This window comes from Antennarius striatus, chromosome 19 (genome assembly GCF_040054535.1).
Source record: "Antennarius striatus isolate MH-2024 chromosome 19, ASM4005453v1, whole genome shotgun sequence".
NCBI lineage: Eukaryota > Metazoa > Chordata > Actinopteri > Lophiiformes > Antennariidae > Antennarius > Antennarius striatus.
The window spans coordinates 3,480,977-3,494,278 of record NC_090794.1 but is presented as its reverse complement, the minus strand read 5'-3'; the positions used below and the strand labels follow the sequence as shown (position 1 = coordinate 3,494,278).

The window sequence follows — 13,302 nt, the reverse complement described above, 5'->3', positions numbered from 1 at the left end:
TCAATGCAGGATCTGATTCTATATATAGCCTTTGAGTTGTGTGGCATGTTTGAGATAGCTGTCTCCAAAGCGACCAACTTCTCACTTCCCACTCGCTGATGCAAACAAAAAGATGTAGCCATGCAGAGCGGTGTCAATATTACAATCAGTACGGCAGTTGTGCTCTAGTCTGATTACTACAATGCAAATTAGATGAAGTCTATCAAACACTACACATCGAGTGTTGCTCACAATTTTAGCAAGGGAAACCACATCTTCTGCCCCATCCCGCGTCGGGACAGAAGTTGGGGAACTGATCAAATCTGATTGGTAGTGATGGAGTGAAGTTTGATTTTCTTCGCTGCCTGAGCTCGATTGTTTTCCAGTGGTGGTTTTGGTTCCTGGTTCTGTTTTGTAGTCGTCTACAAGCATTAGTTTTATCCTATTTCACAGGCGGCCTCTCTGAAAACCTCAGCTGGCCTCCCTAAGCTGAAGTGAGCAGAATCTGCATCTCCTTTCCCAAAAAGATTATCGACCATAGAAGAGCAAGTTTCTTAGAAAAATTTGGGCCGCAAAAATACAGCGTGCACAGAAACAGATTTAGCGACTGACTCGCAGGGCGAGTGGTAACGGGCAGATTAAAACGGATGTGGTTATGGTTCGTTGAATATAGCTGATCCAGCTCTAATCTGCTTTAGTTTGACTTATGCCCTTCTTGTCCTTTCTCTTCCTGTCTCTTTCTTTCTCTCGCCTCTGTTGTTTTTCCTCTGCAGATTGAAGACATCGTCACCCACATCCAGAACGAGACGGAAGGTGTTCCCATCAGAACTGTCAAAAGTTTCATGACCAAAATCCCCAGCGTTGTTACAGGTAGGAACGTTTGTGTGCAAAGGTGGGGGTTTGGGTCAGTTTATTAGTGAATCACTCGGAGACCATCGCTTTTTGTTTGGCCTGACCTTAAATGAGTTTGTTTGTCTCTGTCTCGCCTGACAGGAGCAGATATCGTTCAGTGGCTGATGAAGAACCTCTCCATCGAGGATCCGGGTAGGTTGTGAGGGAAGGTGGCTATTCTGTGATCAGAGGAGTCCTTACAGAACATCATCGCTTCACCTACTGAAAACCATGCAAACACTTCAGTTGTCATCCAACAACAATACACAAGTTCTGCTGTAATGAGAAAATCTTTACAGGTCAGATTAGCATAGAAAAGCAGAAAAATGTAGTATTTTGCTCTTTGCTGGTTGTTAAGTTGACTTGACTTACCAAGTCATTCCACATTCAAAAGGAGGTATCATAATAATATGGTAAATTAGGATTGACGGCATTACGTCTCGCATAATGTCTAGTTTATAAATCGGATATACTGTATAATCCTGATGCGTTCAGTGTGTTCTGTTTGGCAGCCGAGGCCATGCACATCGGGAGTCTGATCGCCGCTCAGGGGTACTTCTTCCCCATCTCGGACCATGTCCTCTCCCTCAAAGACGACGGCACCTTCTACCGCTTCCAGGTGAGGGGGTGGGGGCATCAGAGACGAGTCAAAGCAGAGGCGGTTTAATTTTCCATCGACTCGTAAAGGTTTGGGTTACACAGCCTGTTGAGGAGAGTAGCTGCTGAAGTGTAATTGAGGCTTTATTGAGTCGTTACCTGATATTTCATCGAGCCGCTCCTCTGTTATGTGATCGTGAGTTGAATATCAAATGTTCCCAACGAGGCTGACGCATTGATTTTTAAATGTAGTTACTGCTTGATTACCGTTACGCATCACGAGAGAGCCGAAACGTACCGTATTGTGCATTTTTTTTGACAGCAGATTGAATTTTGGTGAGACAGGTGAATTATTTTACAGCATTAAAGGGGATTTTGTTCCAGTGATGTCCAGAAGGTATCTCAGCAGCTGTTGGATTGTCATCAATGCTTCTCAGCCATGTGGAGGTAGAAAGAGGAACTTATTAATGGCTAAAATTTAGTTTCTGCTTGAATCTAACTTTTAAATTTCAGTTTTAGAAAACAAATTCTAAAACAAATTTAAATATGTGAAGGATTGCAGTCGTTTGATTTTTCCTTTGTAACAGACCGAAACACAAACTAAACCTGTCCTCATTCTGTGTCAGAAGCTCCTGCGAGGTAAATCTGTCCATTTTCATGAAGATCCGAATCAGCTGTCGGAGATGACTTGTTCTATTAAGGAATTACAAGAAGCCAAAAAATGCTTGAGTGCTGTTTTGGGGTTCCAGACACCCCATTAAAAATGAACAATCTGTTAAAGTATTCATCCAGCTCACAAGGGGAGCAGGTCACAGTTTTGGGCTGGAACCAGGAACCAAATGGGGGACAAAGTGTAGTAACGGCAGTCGAGGGTTGGAAAGGAGAGCCGGGCGTGCTGACATTTTACTCCTCCTTCACCCACATCAGACAATGGCATTAAAGTCACAGATTCATTATAGCAAAGTGTTTTATCCTGAATTTCTTAATTAAAAATTGGAAACAATATTTTCCCGTTCCTCAATGGGGAAAAGTGAGGCACCACATCACGAGATTAGAATGATCTCTTTGTGGCACCGACTTCCTTCCCATTCACTGGATTCTTGAGTTGGAGGAACGGTTTAATTAAACCAGACAGCGGTGCGTATTATCCTGCTCCGACCTTGGACCTCCTGTTTCACAGTGAAGTGGGAGACAAGACAAGGGGAGGAGGAGGAGGTGGTGGTGGAGGAGCTGTTTACCATAACAGAAGAGCTTAAGATAATAACCTTTCATTAGCATTTAATTTTCCAGGAAAAATGAAGTGCGAGACGAAGAAAAACTCCCAACAAAGCAATTAACAGCGTGTAAAATCTCCCCTCTTTGGAACAACTCCAATTAATTTCAAAAGTTTGATTCACGACTTTGTGATCTGAGGCAAATAATCGTATCGCTGCTCCCGTTTTAGGAGCTGATCTGAATCCGTTCGTAATGATTGTCAAGTTCTCCTTATTTCCACGTGTCTTTGAGGCTTCTGCTCTAGTTTCTTTCAGCATTTTTAAAAATTTCCTTCCCATCTTTCCCGCCAGGCGCCGTATTTCTGGCCATCCCACTGCTGGGAGCCGGAGAACACCGACTACGGTAAGAGACGCTTCATGGGATAAACCATCAACAACATGCATTCCATTTTAAAGAAGCGATGATGTTTCAATGGAAGAAACTCAGACCGTTTTTCAACAAAGTGGAACAAAAAGTTTCTCCGTGTCAAAAAGAACTTCCGTAATAAAAGGAGATCCAGAACTTGCGATCGATCTTTTTGCCCAAGATCTGCTCGTGCGCAAGATTCCTTTAAAGTTCTTCAGTTTGCGATATTTTATAGAAAAGAAAGTGTTGATGTTGGAGTGACGAAGAGGACAGTGAAATCCTTTTCACTTAAAAATTGAGAGAAAATTCTTGATTTTTAATTTGAGTAGCTGGTTTTTCTAAAGCATTTAATAATCTGTCAGTTTAGAGTCATGATTCTGTATATCATATAAATTCCATCCTACCGTTGAGTGCTGCGCTGTAGCTCTGTTTGCGACATCTTTGAGAAACAGACAGGCGGATGAGGGATGCATGGATGAACTGGTGAACGGATGGAGCGGAGCGTTCACACTGACCAATGCCACCATGTGATCCTTCCACACAGCTATCTACCTGTGCAAGAGGACCATGCAGAACAAGACGCGGCTGGAGCTGGCAGATTACGAGGCGGTGAGTGCTGGGCGACTCCCTCCAAGCCTTCACTTCTCTGTATCGATCCGTGTGCCAAAGCCTGAGGCGTATAAAAAAACATAAACTCTTTAAAGGTTAGCTCTCCGATCTAAATTGCAGCTCAGAGGACAAACGTTAGTCCAATATCTGATGATTCGATTTTAGTTTTTAATGTAATTTTTATCCTGGGAGAGGTTTGAGCTTAACGTCTCCGTCACCGTCTTCCCTCCTGCAGGAGAACCTCGCCAGGCTACAGAGAGCCTTCGCCAGGAAGTGGGAGTTTATCTACATGCAGGCCGAGGCCCAGGTCAAGTAAGTGTGGCGCCGTTGCCATGGCGGCATATGAAACTATAAAACACTGCATTGCAAATTCGACGTGACCCCACGCATTATGAGCCTCTTACGACGGGATGTTATCACGATGGCAGAAATACTGCTTCACAATCATCTGTCCAGTGGATCACATGATCAATACTGTGATCAGAGATGATATCTGAGGTACACGTACAAGAGGAAGAGTAGAATAGGTAGAGGATGATGATCGGATTGAGATACCGGGAAATTGGGAGGCCCGATCCGATCAAACATGAACATTTTTTTGCTCATCAACTTTGAAGACAACATTTTCTCCGGCTGCGTTATATATCCCTCCTACTGACAGTTGCCATGGTGATGAGATAGTCAGAGTTGGCCCTTCCACCTGTCAGATGCGTTCTGATTGGTGTGCAGCAGAGGTCCAGTCTCAGACATGTTAATTGGAGGTTCTCAGTCTGTAAAGCATCACCTGGCTCCACGTCCTCACCTGTGAAATCAAAGCCGGCTTCAGGCAGACGGATCAACTCAGACAGGTTTTAATTTCCCTTTATGCTAATGTCACACCGTCAAATTAAAGTCTGCGTTCCGTCGCCCATGTTTGACCTCCTGAGCGTCGATATCGTTAAAAACTTGACAGACGCGTTAACTTCATCTCCCTGAATCTCATCCATTCGTCGTGACTCGACTGGCCAGAAACGCTGCATTGCCGTTTGTTTCTCACGCCGACTGATCTCATCTGCAGGATCGACAGGAAGAAGGATAAAACCGAGAGGAAGATCCTGGACAGCCAAGAAAGAGCCTTCTGGGACGTCCACAGACCCGTGGTGAGCCTCGTCTTCCTCGCACCGCCTCTTCACTCGCCTCAAGGTGCTCTGCGCCGCGAATTGAAGATCGATATTAAAAATATTACATTTTCTGCTCGTCTTTCTCCAGCCGGGGTGTGTCAACACGACAGAGATGGACATCAGGAAATGCAGACGCATAAAGAACCCTCACAGAGTGAAGAAGGTACGGCGACTAGCTTTAAGGGCATGATTCAAACTTTTTAGGACTTTTGAAACGATTTAAAAAAAAAAGAAGTTCTTCTCAAACCACCCGATTATATCAAGATTGCTCCTTTTTCTTTTTTTTGTTCGTTTTGTTGTTATTCTCAATGAAATTAAAAGTTTATGCCTCTCGTTTTTCAACACAACGCTTTCTCAGCAGTCGATTTCATCAGTTAGGTACGCTGAATGAAAATCTGAAACGTGCTTGTACATCCTCTCACTGTCTACTCCGTTCTTTTCTTCTCGCATTGCTTTCAAATGACCCAGTCGGTGTACGGTGTGGCCGAGGAGGGGTCACAATGTCAGAGTCCCATACACACCCCTCCACACCTCTGCAGGAAAGGCACCAAAGAGGATGTGGAGAAAGAGGTAAATGCAGACTTTCATTCTTTTTTGCAGCCTTTACAGAAATTCAAAGCGGCGTCGATGTCTCTTAGCAGACTCCGAGTCGTGTCTCCTCCTCTTCTAGATATTATTCCTGAGCTCCCAGCTGGATCGTCACTGCATGAGGATGTCTAAAGTCGCTGAAAGGTACTGGAAACACATTCTGGCTGCATCTCAACCCTTCCTGTTGTTAATCCATCAGCTTTTCTCGACTCTGACCGTCCACAGTCAGACCAGCCTGTGCTTTGCTTCACAAATTCCACACAGGTGTAGAAACACAAAGCATTGCAAAACATGTACTTTATGTGATTGCAGCCCCCCACCCGCCAATCACTCCCGTCCTCTGTTCAGTCAGTCAGGACCAACATCGCTCCCCAGCAGAGCAGAACGCTGCGGCCCGCCGTGGCGCCGCTCTGCCTCCCCAGCCCTTTAAACTTTTAACCCGCTGATTTCACCCCTAGCTCAGATTAATTCCTGCTTCGCCGAGCGTAGAGTTAGGGGACACCCCCCACACACACACACACAGTCCGCCACAGGAAACAACCTGTCGAGCAACATCCATCATCCGACAACAGCGCTCAAAACAGTCTCCATCTTTAAGGTGGAATGTATTTGCTGAACGTGTGACTGTTGCAGAACGAGCGAACTCCTGATAAATGATTATTTGACCATCACAGGTGGAAAATGTCCCCCCAACACGTGTGTGTGTGTGTGTGTGTGTGTGAGGCGGTTTGTTGAAGCCTGGGCCGATCTCTGGAGTCTGATGGTCTCAGCCAGCAGAGCCTTGAACCTTCTGCATAGTTAAAGGCGACAAACATCAATTGCAGCTAAAATCCGTTTGCAAGCAGAAAGTCAGAGATGACTCAAAAACCGTCTTTAGAAAAATTGGTTTCAGCTTATCTTAGACATCTCCTTTTTTTTTTACACGGAGCTGAAAGACACACACACGAAGACGCCTGATGGAGGATTCTACTGTGTGGTTCAAGGCCGGCGCTCACAGCAGGGCTTCACATCATCTTCTTCCTGGCGGTGGAGGTTTTTAGGATGGGGATGCAAACTGTTAAAGGCAGAAGGTCACAATTATTTGCTGAGGATGAAACGTGCATCTCAGCAAAGTACCATTCTTGCCGTTGCACCAAATGTCCTCACTGGTTTCCAGTGATTACTGTGATTATCTTTATTAGATGCATAAAATTTCTTTTCCTTTATTTACGTCTGAAAAGTTACAAGTATGAGGAAAACGTCGACATCATGAATCAGTTCATTAACGATGACGTCATCCTGTGTGTTGTGCATGTGCCTGTGTGTCAGTCTGATGACCTACACCGAGCAGTACATGGAGTATGACCCGTTTGTGACGGCACCAGAACCGTCCAACCCCTGGACCAGCGACGACCCCTCCCTCTGGGACCTGGAGGCCAGGTATGAAACCCAGCAGCATCACGGCGTCAGCGCTGGTTTAAAGAGTCAATGTCGTCCTGGTTTCTTTGTTTTCTGTCACACAGTCACTCAAATCGTTTCGACTGTTTGCTGAAACTGTAATGGAAACGCTCCAGTTCAGGCTTCTCAATCAATCCAAATCAAATCAAACTTCTCATCTTATTCTTCCATCCATTTTTTGTAACCGCTGGATGTGAGGCGGCGTTCTAAATATCATTTATAAGTGAGATTATTGATCATCTGTTCAGATATTATCTAATATATTAAGGCAATAAAGAGGAGTATCTCTTATAGTCTCACACCTTCCTTTTTCTCCCTCCATCTTTCCCAGTAAGGAGCCCAGTCAGCAGCGGGTGAAGAAGTGGGGTTTCTCCCTGGAGGAGGCCTTGAAGGATCCGGCCGGACAGGAGCTTTTTCTCAAGTTCCTCGAATCGGAGTTCAGCTCAGAAAACCTGCGGTGAGTTTTTAGGTTTGGATGATTTCTACCAGTTCATGAAAGCTTCTTCTCCTTCTTCACAGTCGCTTGTGTAAAGTGCTCCGGAGAGAACAATCAGACAGTGTAAATGGAACAAAGTGGTATTTTTTAAGGCAGAGTTTCTTCTGCATTACAAAAATTCAACTTTATGACGCATTGATGTGTCAATTTAAAGGCTTACGGCGGTGCTCTTAGTGCATCGGGGACGCGGTGAGGAGAGAATAACAGTCACAATTTTTCACTGCTTCTGAAAATAGCCTGAAAACACTGATTTCTGTTTGGCATCTCTTTTGTTCAAACCCACCATTTCTACCCACAAGCCTGCTGTAAGTTTTTCCAGCTCCTGATTGTTTGGGAGATATGTCGACAATACGAAACAACACAAAATGGAAAAATGGATCTTTTTGTGCTTCGCTGTTACGCCAATACTGTAAACCTGTAAATGCGTTTTGAGGGTATTTTTTGTTCAGCGGCGTAACCGACAGAATAAATCGCTGTGCTCATTTACACATCTGGGCAATTTGTGTCAAACGAAAATAACAACCTGTTTAATTTAACTTTTATTTTTTTTACCTTAATATAATCAGTGATAAAAAAAATAAAAAGTGACAGAACAAAGACACCAGAAACTTTAGCTGCTGGACTCGTTATTACGCTCCATTAAACCTCCAATGGAACACGTGATCTCCCTCCAATCAGGATGGTAATCTGGATCTGGATGGTTGAACATCATTATGATCGATAGATAAATAATTGTTGTTGTATTTAAAAAAAAAAAAAAAAAAAAGCCTCGCCTTGCAGCGTAGAGTAGAAGAAAGTAAGATCGAGATGCAGAATCTGCACACAGATGTGGGAGAAAAGAATAGCTGATTCTGGTAGGAGAGAAAACACCGACAATAATACATTCTCTGGTCCCCTGTAGAGCCGCTTCGCTCCAATTGTACTGGTGCACCAGTGTCTAGTCTACATGGATACTGGTGCACCTGTGTCTAGTCTACATGGATACTGGTGCACCTGTGTCTCTTCTTTGTGAATGCTGGTGCACCTGTGTCTCTTCATGGACACTGGTACACTTTGTACTTTAGTGCAAATATTAAAACCATCCTTCAAGCAGACATACAATATGGTGACACACATACAATATGGTGAGAATGAGGTGGGGGGGGGGCAGACTGAGCATGTCTGAAGGACAGGGGGAGAGTAGTTGGAGGTGGGGGGGGGGGCACCTCAGGCAGGCAATGAACTCTGATGGATAGCATGGAGGGCCGTTGGCACCTCTGAGCAGTGAAGGAAGATAAGAAACACACCCACAGTATGGCGGTGAGCACACCCCCTTATCACCTCCCGGCTATCCCCCAAGCTCCCCCCCCCCCACACACACACACACAACCTCTCTTGTTCCTGTCTTCCGGACCTTTAATTGCTTTTGCTTTTACGAGGGACCTTTTGGAGGAGCTCGGCTGAAGGGCGGGCGACGGCGGGTGAGATATAGATAGAGGGAGAAGGAGAAGCAGGACCCCGGGGGTGTTTCTCTATATTGCTGAACGAGTCCACAGATCAATATAGATAGAAACTAATATCAGCCGCCCGGCGGTTCCCTGCTGCCTCTGGTATTTAACACAACTCATGCTTCTCAGCGTGTGAACATACATCAGAAAAGGTTTTCCTGACTCCTCTTCAAACCCTCCGGTTCCGGTTCGTCTCAATCCAACCGTGCGTTGCAGGTTCTGGTTGGCGGTGCAGGACCTGAAGAGGATGCCCCAACAGGACGTGGCTCAGCGGGCGCAGGACATCTGGGCGGAGTTCCTGGCGGAGGGAGCGCCCAGCTCCATCAACCTGGACTCCCACAGCTACGAGCGAACGAGCCAGAACCTGAAGGACCCCGGGAGGTACAGCTACGAGGACGCACAGGTGAGCCGACGCCCAACTTAAGCTCCTCTTCCTCCTCGGCGCACCTTTGGACCCGTGCGTCTGTTTCTCCCTCCATCCAGGACCACATCTACAAGCTGATGAAGAGCGACAGCTACACGCGCTTCCTGCGCTCCAACGTCTACCAGGACCTGCTGATAGCGAGGAAGAAAGTAAGCACCCGTCTGTTAGGACACAGACGGGGATGTGCGTGAAGCGCGTTGAAGTCGCAGGTGTCGACAGGATTTCTATGCTTTAATTTAACAGCTTTGACAGCTTTAGTGATTAATTTTGCTTCGCCAGCTTCCAGCTTCGTAACGTTCAAACACGTCCCTTGAAGCGTTGCTTTTTGAAGCCTGAAACGTCAAACAAACTCCTCCTGTCTTTTTCCTCCTCTTCCGCTTTTCTCCCGACTCCCCAGCCGGAAACGGAGCAGGGCCGACGCACCTCCCTGGAGAAGTTCACGCGCAGTGTGGTGAGTGTCTCCTCCCCCTGCAAGCACATGCATTAAAGCTCTCAGATACCAGAGTCAGGCTGGAACTCTTCATCCCTTAGTTTTTTAAATCCTTTTTGATTTTCTGCTTTCGTGAAAACTAAAACTTAAATTTGTTCTGTGCTAAAAAAAAAATTAATTTCTCTGATCCAGCCGACTGTAACGTTTAAACTTAAACTCCCTGACTCCTTCCCGGAGGCGACGTGTTCTCCCTGAGATCAGCGCGCAGGAACTTCCTGTGATCAGACCTCGTGTTTGTTAATTTGTAGAATTGCCTTCGGGGATGTGAGAGAAGATGCAGGATAATGCTAGAAACGTTGGGTTTGATAATACGAACCTCAAGCTAAAGAGGGGATTAAACCATCGGCGTTAGCCTGTGTGTGTAGATCGTGTGTGTGTGGTGTGTACGCAGTGTGTGGATTGATTATAAAGGATCAATCGATCAGGAGGCGGTCCGTCTGGTTGTGGAAGGGGTACATTTTACTCTCGTTTTATTTCATTTACATTGTTTGAACTTTTTCCCCCCACACATATCAGTTTAAGACTCAATGTTCTGGGGGTGGTGGGGTGAGTGGGTAGTTTCGGGGAGGCGGGGGCTTGTTCTGCCTCGCCGTCCGTCACCACTCGAGCTCTGATCCAGTTCTTGACCCATCTCACATTTCTTTTTCATTTCCTCCCACACGGCTCTTTCTAAATCCGTAGAAAAGCTTTTAACCTGATGCCTTTTTGACAGCTGTTCTCTTCAACCCCCCCCCCCCCGCCTCTACCTCTCTCTGCCTCCCCCCAGGGCAAGTCGCTGACTGGCAAACGCCTGACTGGCCTCATGCAGTCCTCCTGACAAGGCCTGGATGAAGAGTAGGAAGCACCTGACCCACGGGAGCTGCTCACCCCGGGGCGGCGGGTTGAAACGCACCCTGGGGTCTGTGGGCGTGGCTGCAGGAGGAGGGTGAGAGCGCCGAACGACGGCGGACTGATGGTCAGGATCGCCTCAGATCATCTCTGGAGGTGGGACATCATGCAATACTTCTCCAGACTCGGCACCGGGACAGTGACGTCACACCGGCGAGGAAAAACACCACCGCTCGTCTTTGGAGGCGTCGCCGTTTCTCTCTCGTCGTTTTTCTCTACCGTCTACACGCGTGTGGTAGCCGCAGACGCCGCCGCTTTGTTTCAGTGGTATAAACACAGAATGCTTGAATGCCGTTCAAAAGAGATTTAGATTCATGCCGTAGCTAGCTGTTATATCTCACGTCATTCACTGGGGTGATAGAAGGAAGGCGGGATGAAGGCCGTTCACACTCTACACCTGCCCACTAACAGATGACACAAGGTTTACCCCTTTGGTGAGTTTAAATTTCCAGATTTCAGCAGGAAAGCAGGTACGCGTTGGGTGTTTACTCCTTTTGGTGTGAACCATCAGCAAAGTACTGGCAAAAAATATAAATATAAAAAACACATTTTATGGATTTCCACTGCCATTGTGACCAAACTGGTGTCATCTTGTCGAGGGGGGAAGGACAGGAAGTCAAGGATTTGCATTGGACAAAAAAACAAGTATTTAGCTTTAAAAAAGTTAGAGCTTATGTTGAGCTTTATTCTTTCTTCTGAACATTCCACATCTGGTAGCCCTCACCAGGTTTTAGCGGGCTGACCTCCCAACCATTTTTCATCCGGTGTAAAGAGAACCACCAACATAAGAGGAATGCACAATAAAGAGCAGGATGTCACCCATTATTCATCGTCCTTTAATTCTTCCTGCAGAAAAATTAACCTCGCTTCACGTGGAATGAGGGGTGTGTTTGCAGAGAAGTCCAGGGGTAATGGAGCCACACACAATTTAACGTTCAATGCTTTTATTATTCATGATTGTCTTTTGTTGTAGCACACCGCCCTCTGATGGACACGGAATGTAAGTGCTTCTTTTTGTTTTCTGATAACACTGGTTTAGGTTTGTATTCTGCTGTTTGAAGGAGGACAGGACATCAAGTGTGATGCTGGTAAGATTATATTTCACAAACAATGCTTTTTTTTTTTGCCACACCATGCAGAACATGCACCGCCTCTGCCGTCCTATAGAAACCTTGTACCGTCAGAAATATGAGCTGTAGCTAGAGGGAAAAATCAAATCACTGATCATGTGGAATGTTAGTGTTGTATTTAAAAAAAAAAACCTGTCACGATGTATTGGTAAAGGATGAAGCTGTACAGTTAAAAATCATTGGTTTAATCTAACACCATCTACATGAAAATTGGATTCATCTGGATTTAGAAGCATTAAAATGTATTTTTAAAATTTATGTCTAAACCAATTCTAAGGGCACAAGGTTCATGGAGGACAAAAGTAGAAACGTCAGATATAGTGTCATCATTTAGTTTGTTAATCCAGGAGCCCCCCCCCCAAATACTGAAAACAAAACCTGATTTAATTTTAATTAACATTCATGTAATCAGATGCATCCTGACTCAAATTAATACTGTCAGCTGTCAGACGACGGTGCCGGTTCTTTTCCTTGGTGTGCACCAGGTGGATGGAGGGAGGGTCTCAAACAGCACTGACATGAGGGTGTTTAAGGGATAAATGTGGCTGTTTCACCACTGAGGTGTGGGGGGGGGTAAGGCCTCTGGTGGTGGTCAGCCAGCGGCAGCGGGACAGGAGAGGGGCTGCACTCCTCTCATCTCTAGAGCCTTGTTGAAGTGAACCTCCATCGTCTTGGAAGCCTTGGTGATCTTCAGGTTCCTCAAACAGCCTCTGAAGGAGACGCTGGTGGACAGAGCTGCCTGACGGACGCCGTCTAGGAGAAAAACGTGAGTTTAATTTACACTCTTTAAGGCAGTGTTTCACAACTAATTTGCTGTGGGAGAACGTCAGGTAGTGGCAGAGTAATGTACTACTCTTCCAGGCCACTGGGTGGCAGCAGGTGATTATTTACATTAAAAAAAAAAAAATTCAAACATTAATGAACCCTCCCCATACTGATATTAAACCACATTATATCTGTATATTGGTGGGGGGTTGTGTGGTCACTTTTATAGACTGTTTAAAGCACTTTTCTTTTATACAAAAGTATTTAATACACAGAAGTGTGCTGCGTTCTGTGAGTCTAGGAGTGTTTTAAACAGTCTGTAAGAGTGTGGGAAAAGGTAACACAGATACGTGCGGTGAGGCACCGACTGAAATGATTTTTAAACAGACACACAGCAGCCGAGTCTCACCTCAGATTTGATTTACCAATCGATCAAAACAAGATTTAATTAATAAAACACGGACGTCGGGGCTGAAAGATCTGCTTTGAACTTCAGATCAGGAAATAACCCCCCCTGTTCAAAGTGAGTGGTGCTGAATTTAACCAGTTTTTAATGTCAGGCTGCTAGTTAAATGGAAAATACAACACTGACTCGTAGAACTGACTTTAACATCGGTGCCTCACCGACCCCCCCCGACCCACCTAATGGCCAACAGACCCACTCAACCACCAAACAATGGATCAGCCACTAGCTGCACCAACCACCTACCCATCAATTCACTCACTCAACCACTGACCCAC

The 13,302-nt window shown here is 45.6% G+C and overlaps 2 protein-coding genes across 6 annotated transcripts in view; one reads left to right on the top strand and one right to left on the bottom strand.

Annotated features, from left to right (window-relative positions):
- The window catches only part of LOC137613543 (regulator of G-protein signaling 6-like), a 49,273-nt gene extending 37,288 nt beyond the window's left edge, over positions 1–11,985 (top strand). Inside the window, exons 3-18 of the mRNA XM_068342856.1 lie at positions 753–849; positions 973–1,023; positions 1,383–1,489; positions 3,033–3,084; positions 3,632–3,696; positions 3,932–4,008; positions 4,754–4,835; positions 4,945–5,019; positions 5,325–5,426; positions 5,527–5,588; positions 6,753–6,863; positions 7,213–7,338; positions 9,081–9,267; positions 9,348–9,437; positions 9,686–9,739; positions 10,545–11,985. Of these exons, the coding sequence (XP_068198957.1) occupies positions 753–849; positions 973–1,023; positions 1,383–1,489; positions 3,033–3,084; positions 3,632–3,696; positions 3,932–4,008; positions 4,754–4,835; positions 4,945–5,019; positions 5,325–5,426; positions 5,527–5,588; positions 6,753–6,863; positions 7,213–7,338; positions 9,081–9,267; positions 9,348–9,437; positions 9,686–9,739; positions 10,545–10,595 (1,389 nt within the window). The 3' untranslated portion in view covers positions 10,596–11,985. The remainder of the gene's footprint in view (positions 1–752; positions 850–972; positions 1,024–1,382; positions 1,490–3,032; positions 3,085–3,631; positions 3,697–3,931; positions 4,009–4,753; positions 4,836–4,944; positions 5,020–5,324; positions 5,427–5,526; positions 5,589–6,752; positions 6,864–7,212; positions 7,339–9,080; positions 9,268–9,347; positions 9,438–9,685; positions 9,740–10,544) is intronic.
- The window catches only part of lama2 (laminin, alpha 2), a 120,106-nt gene continuing 118,723 nt past the window's right edge, over positions 11,920–13,302 (bottom strand). For all 5 annotated transcript variants that reach the window (XM_068342850.1, XM_068342853.1, XM_068342852.1 and 2 more), the window contains one exon: positions 11,920–12,549. In XM_068342850.1, coding sequence (XP_068198951.1) covers positions 12,389–12,549 — 161 coding nt within the window. In that variant the 3' untranslated portion in view covers positions 11,920–12,388. The remainder of the gene's footprint in view (positions 12,550–13,302) is intronic.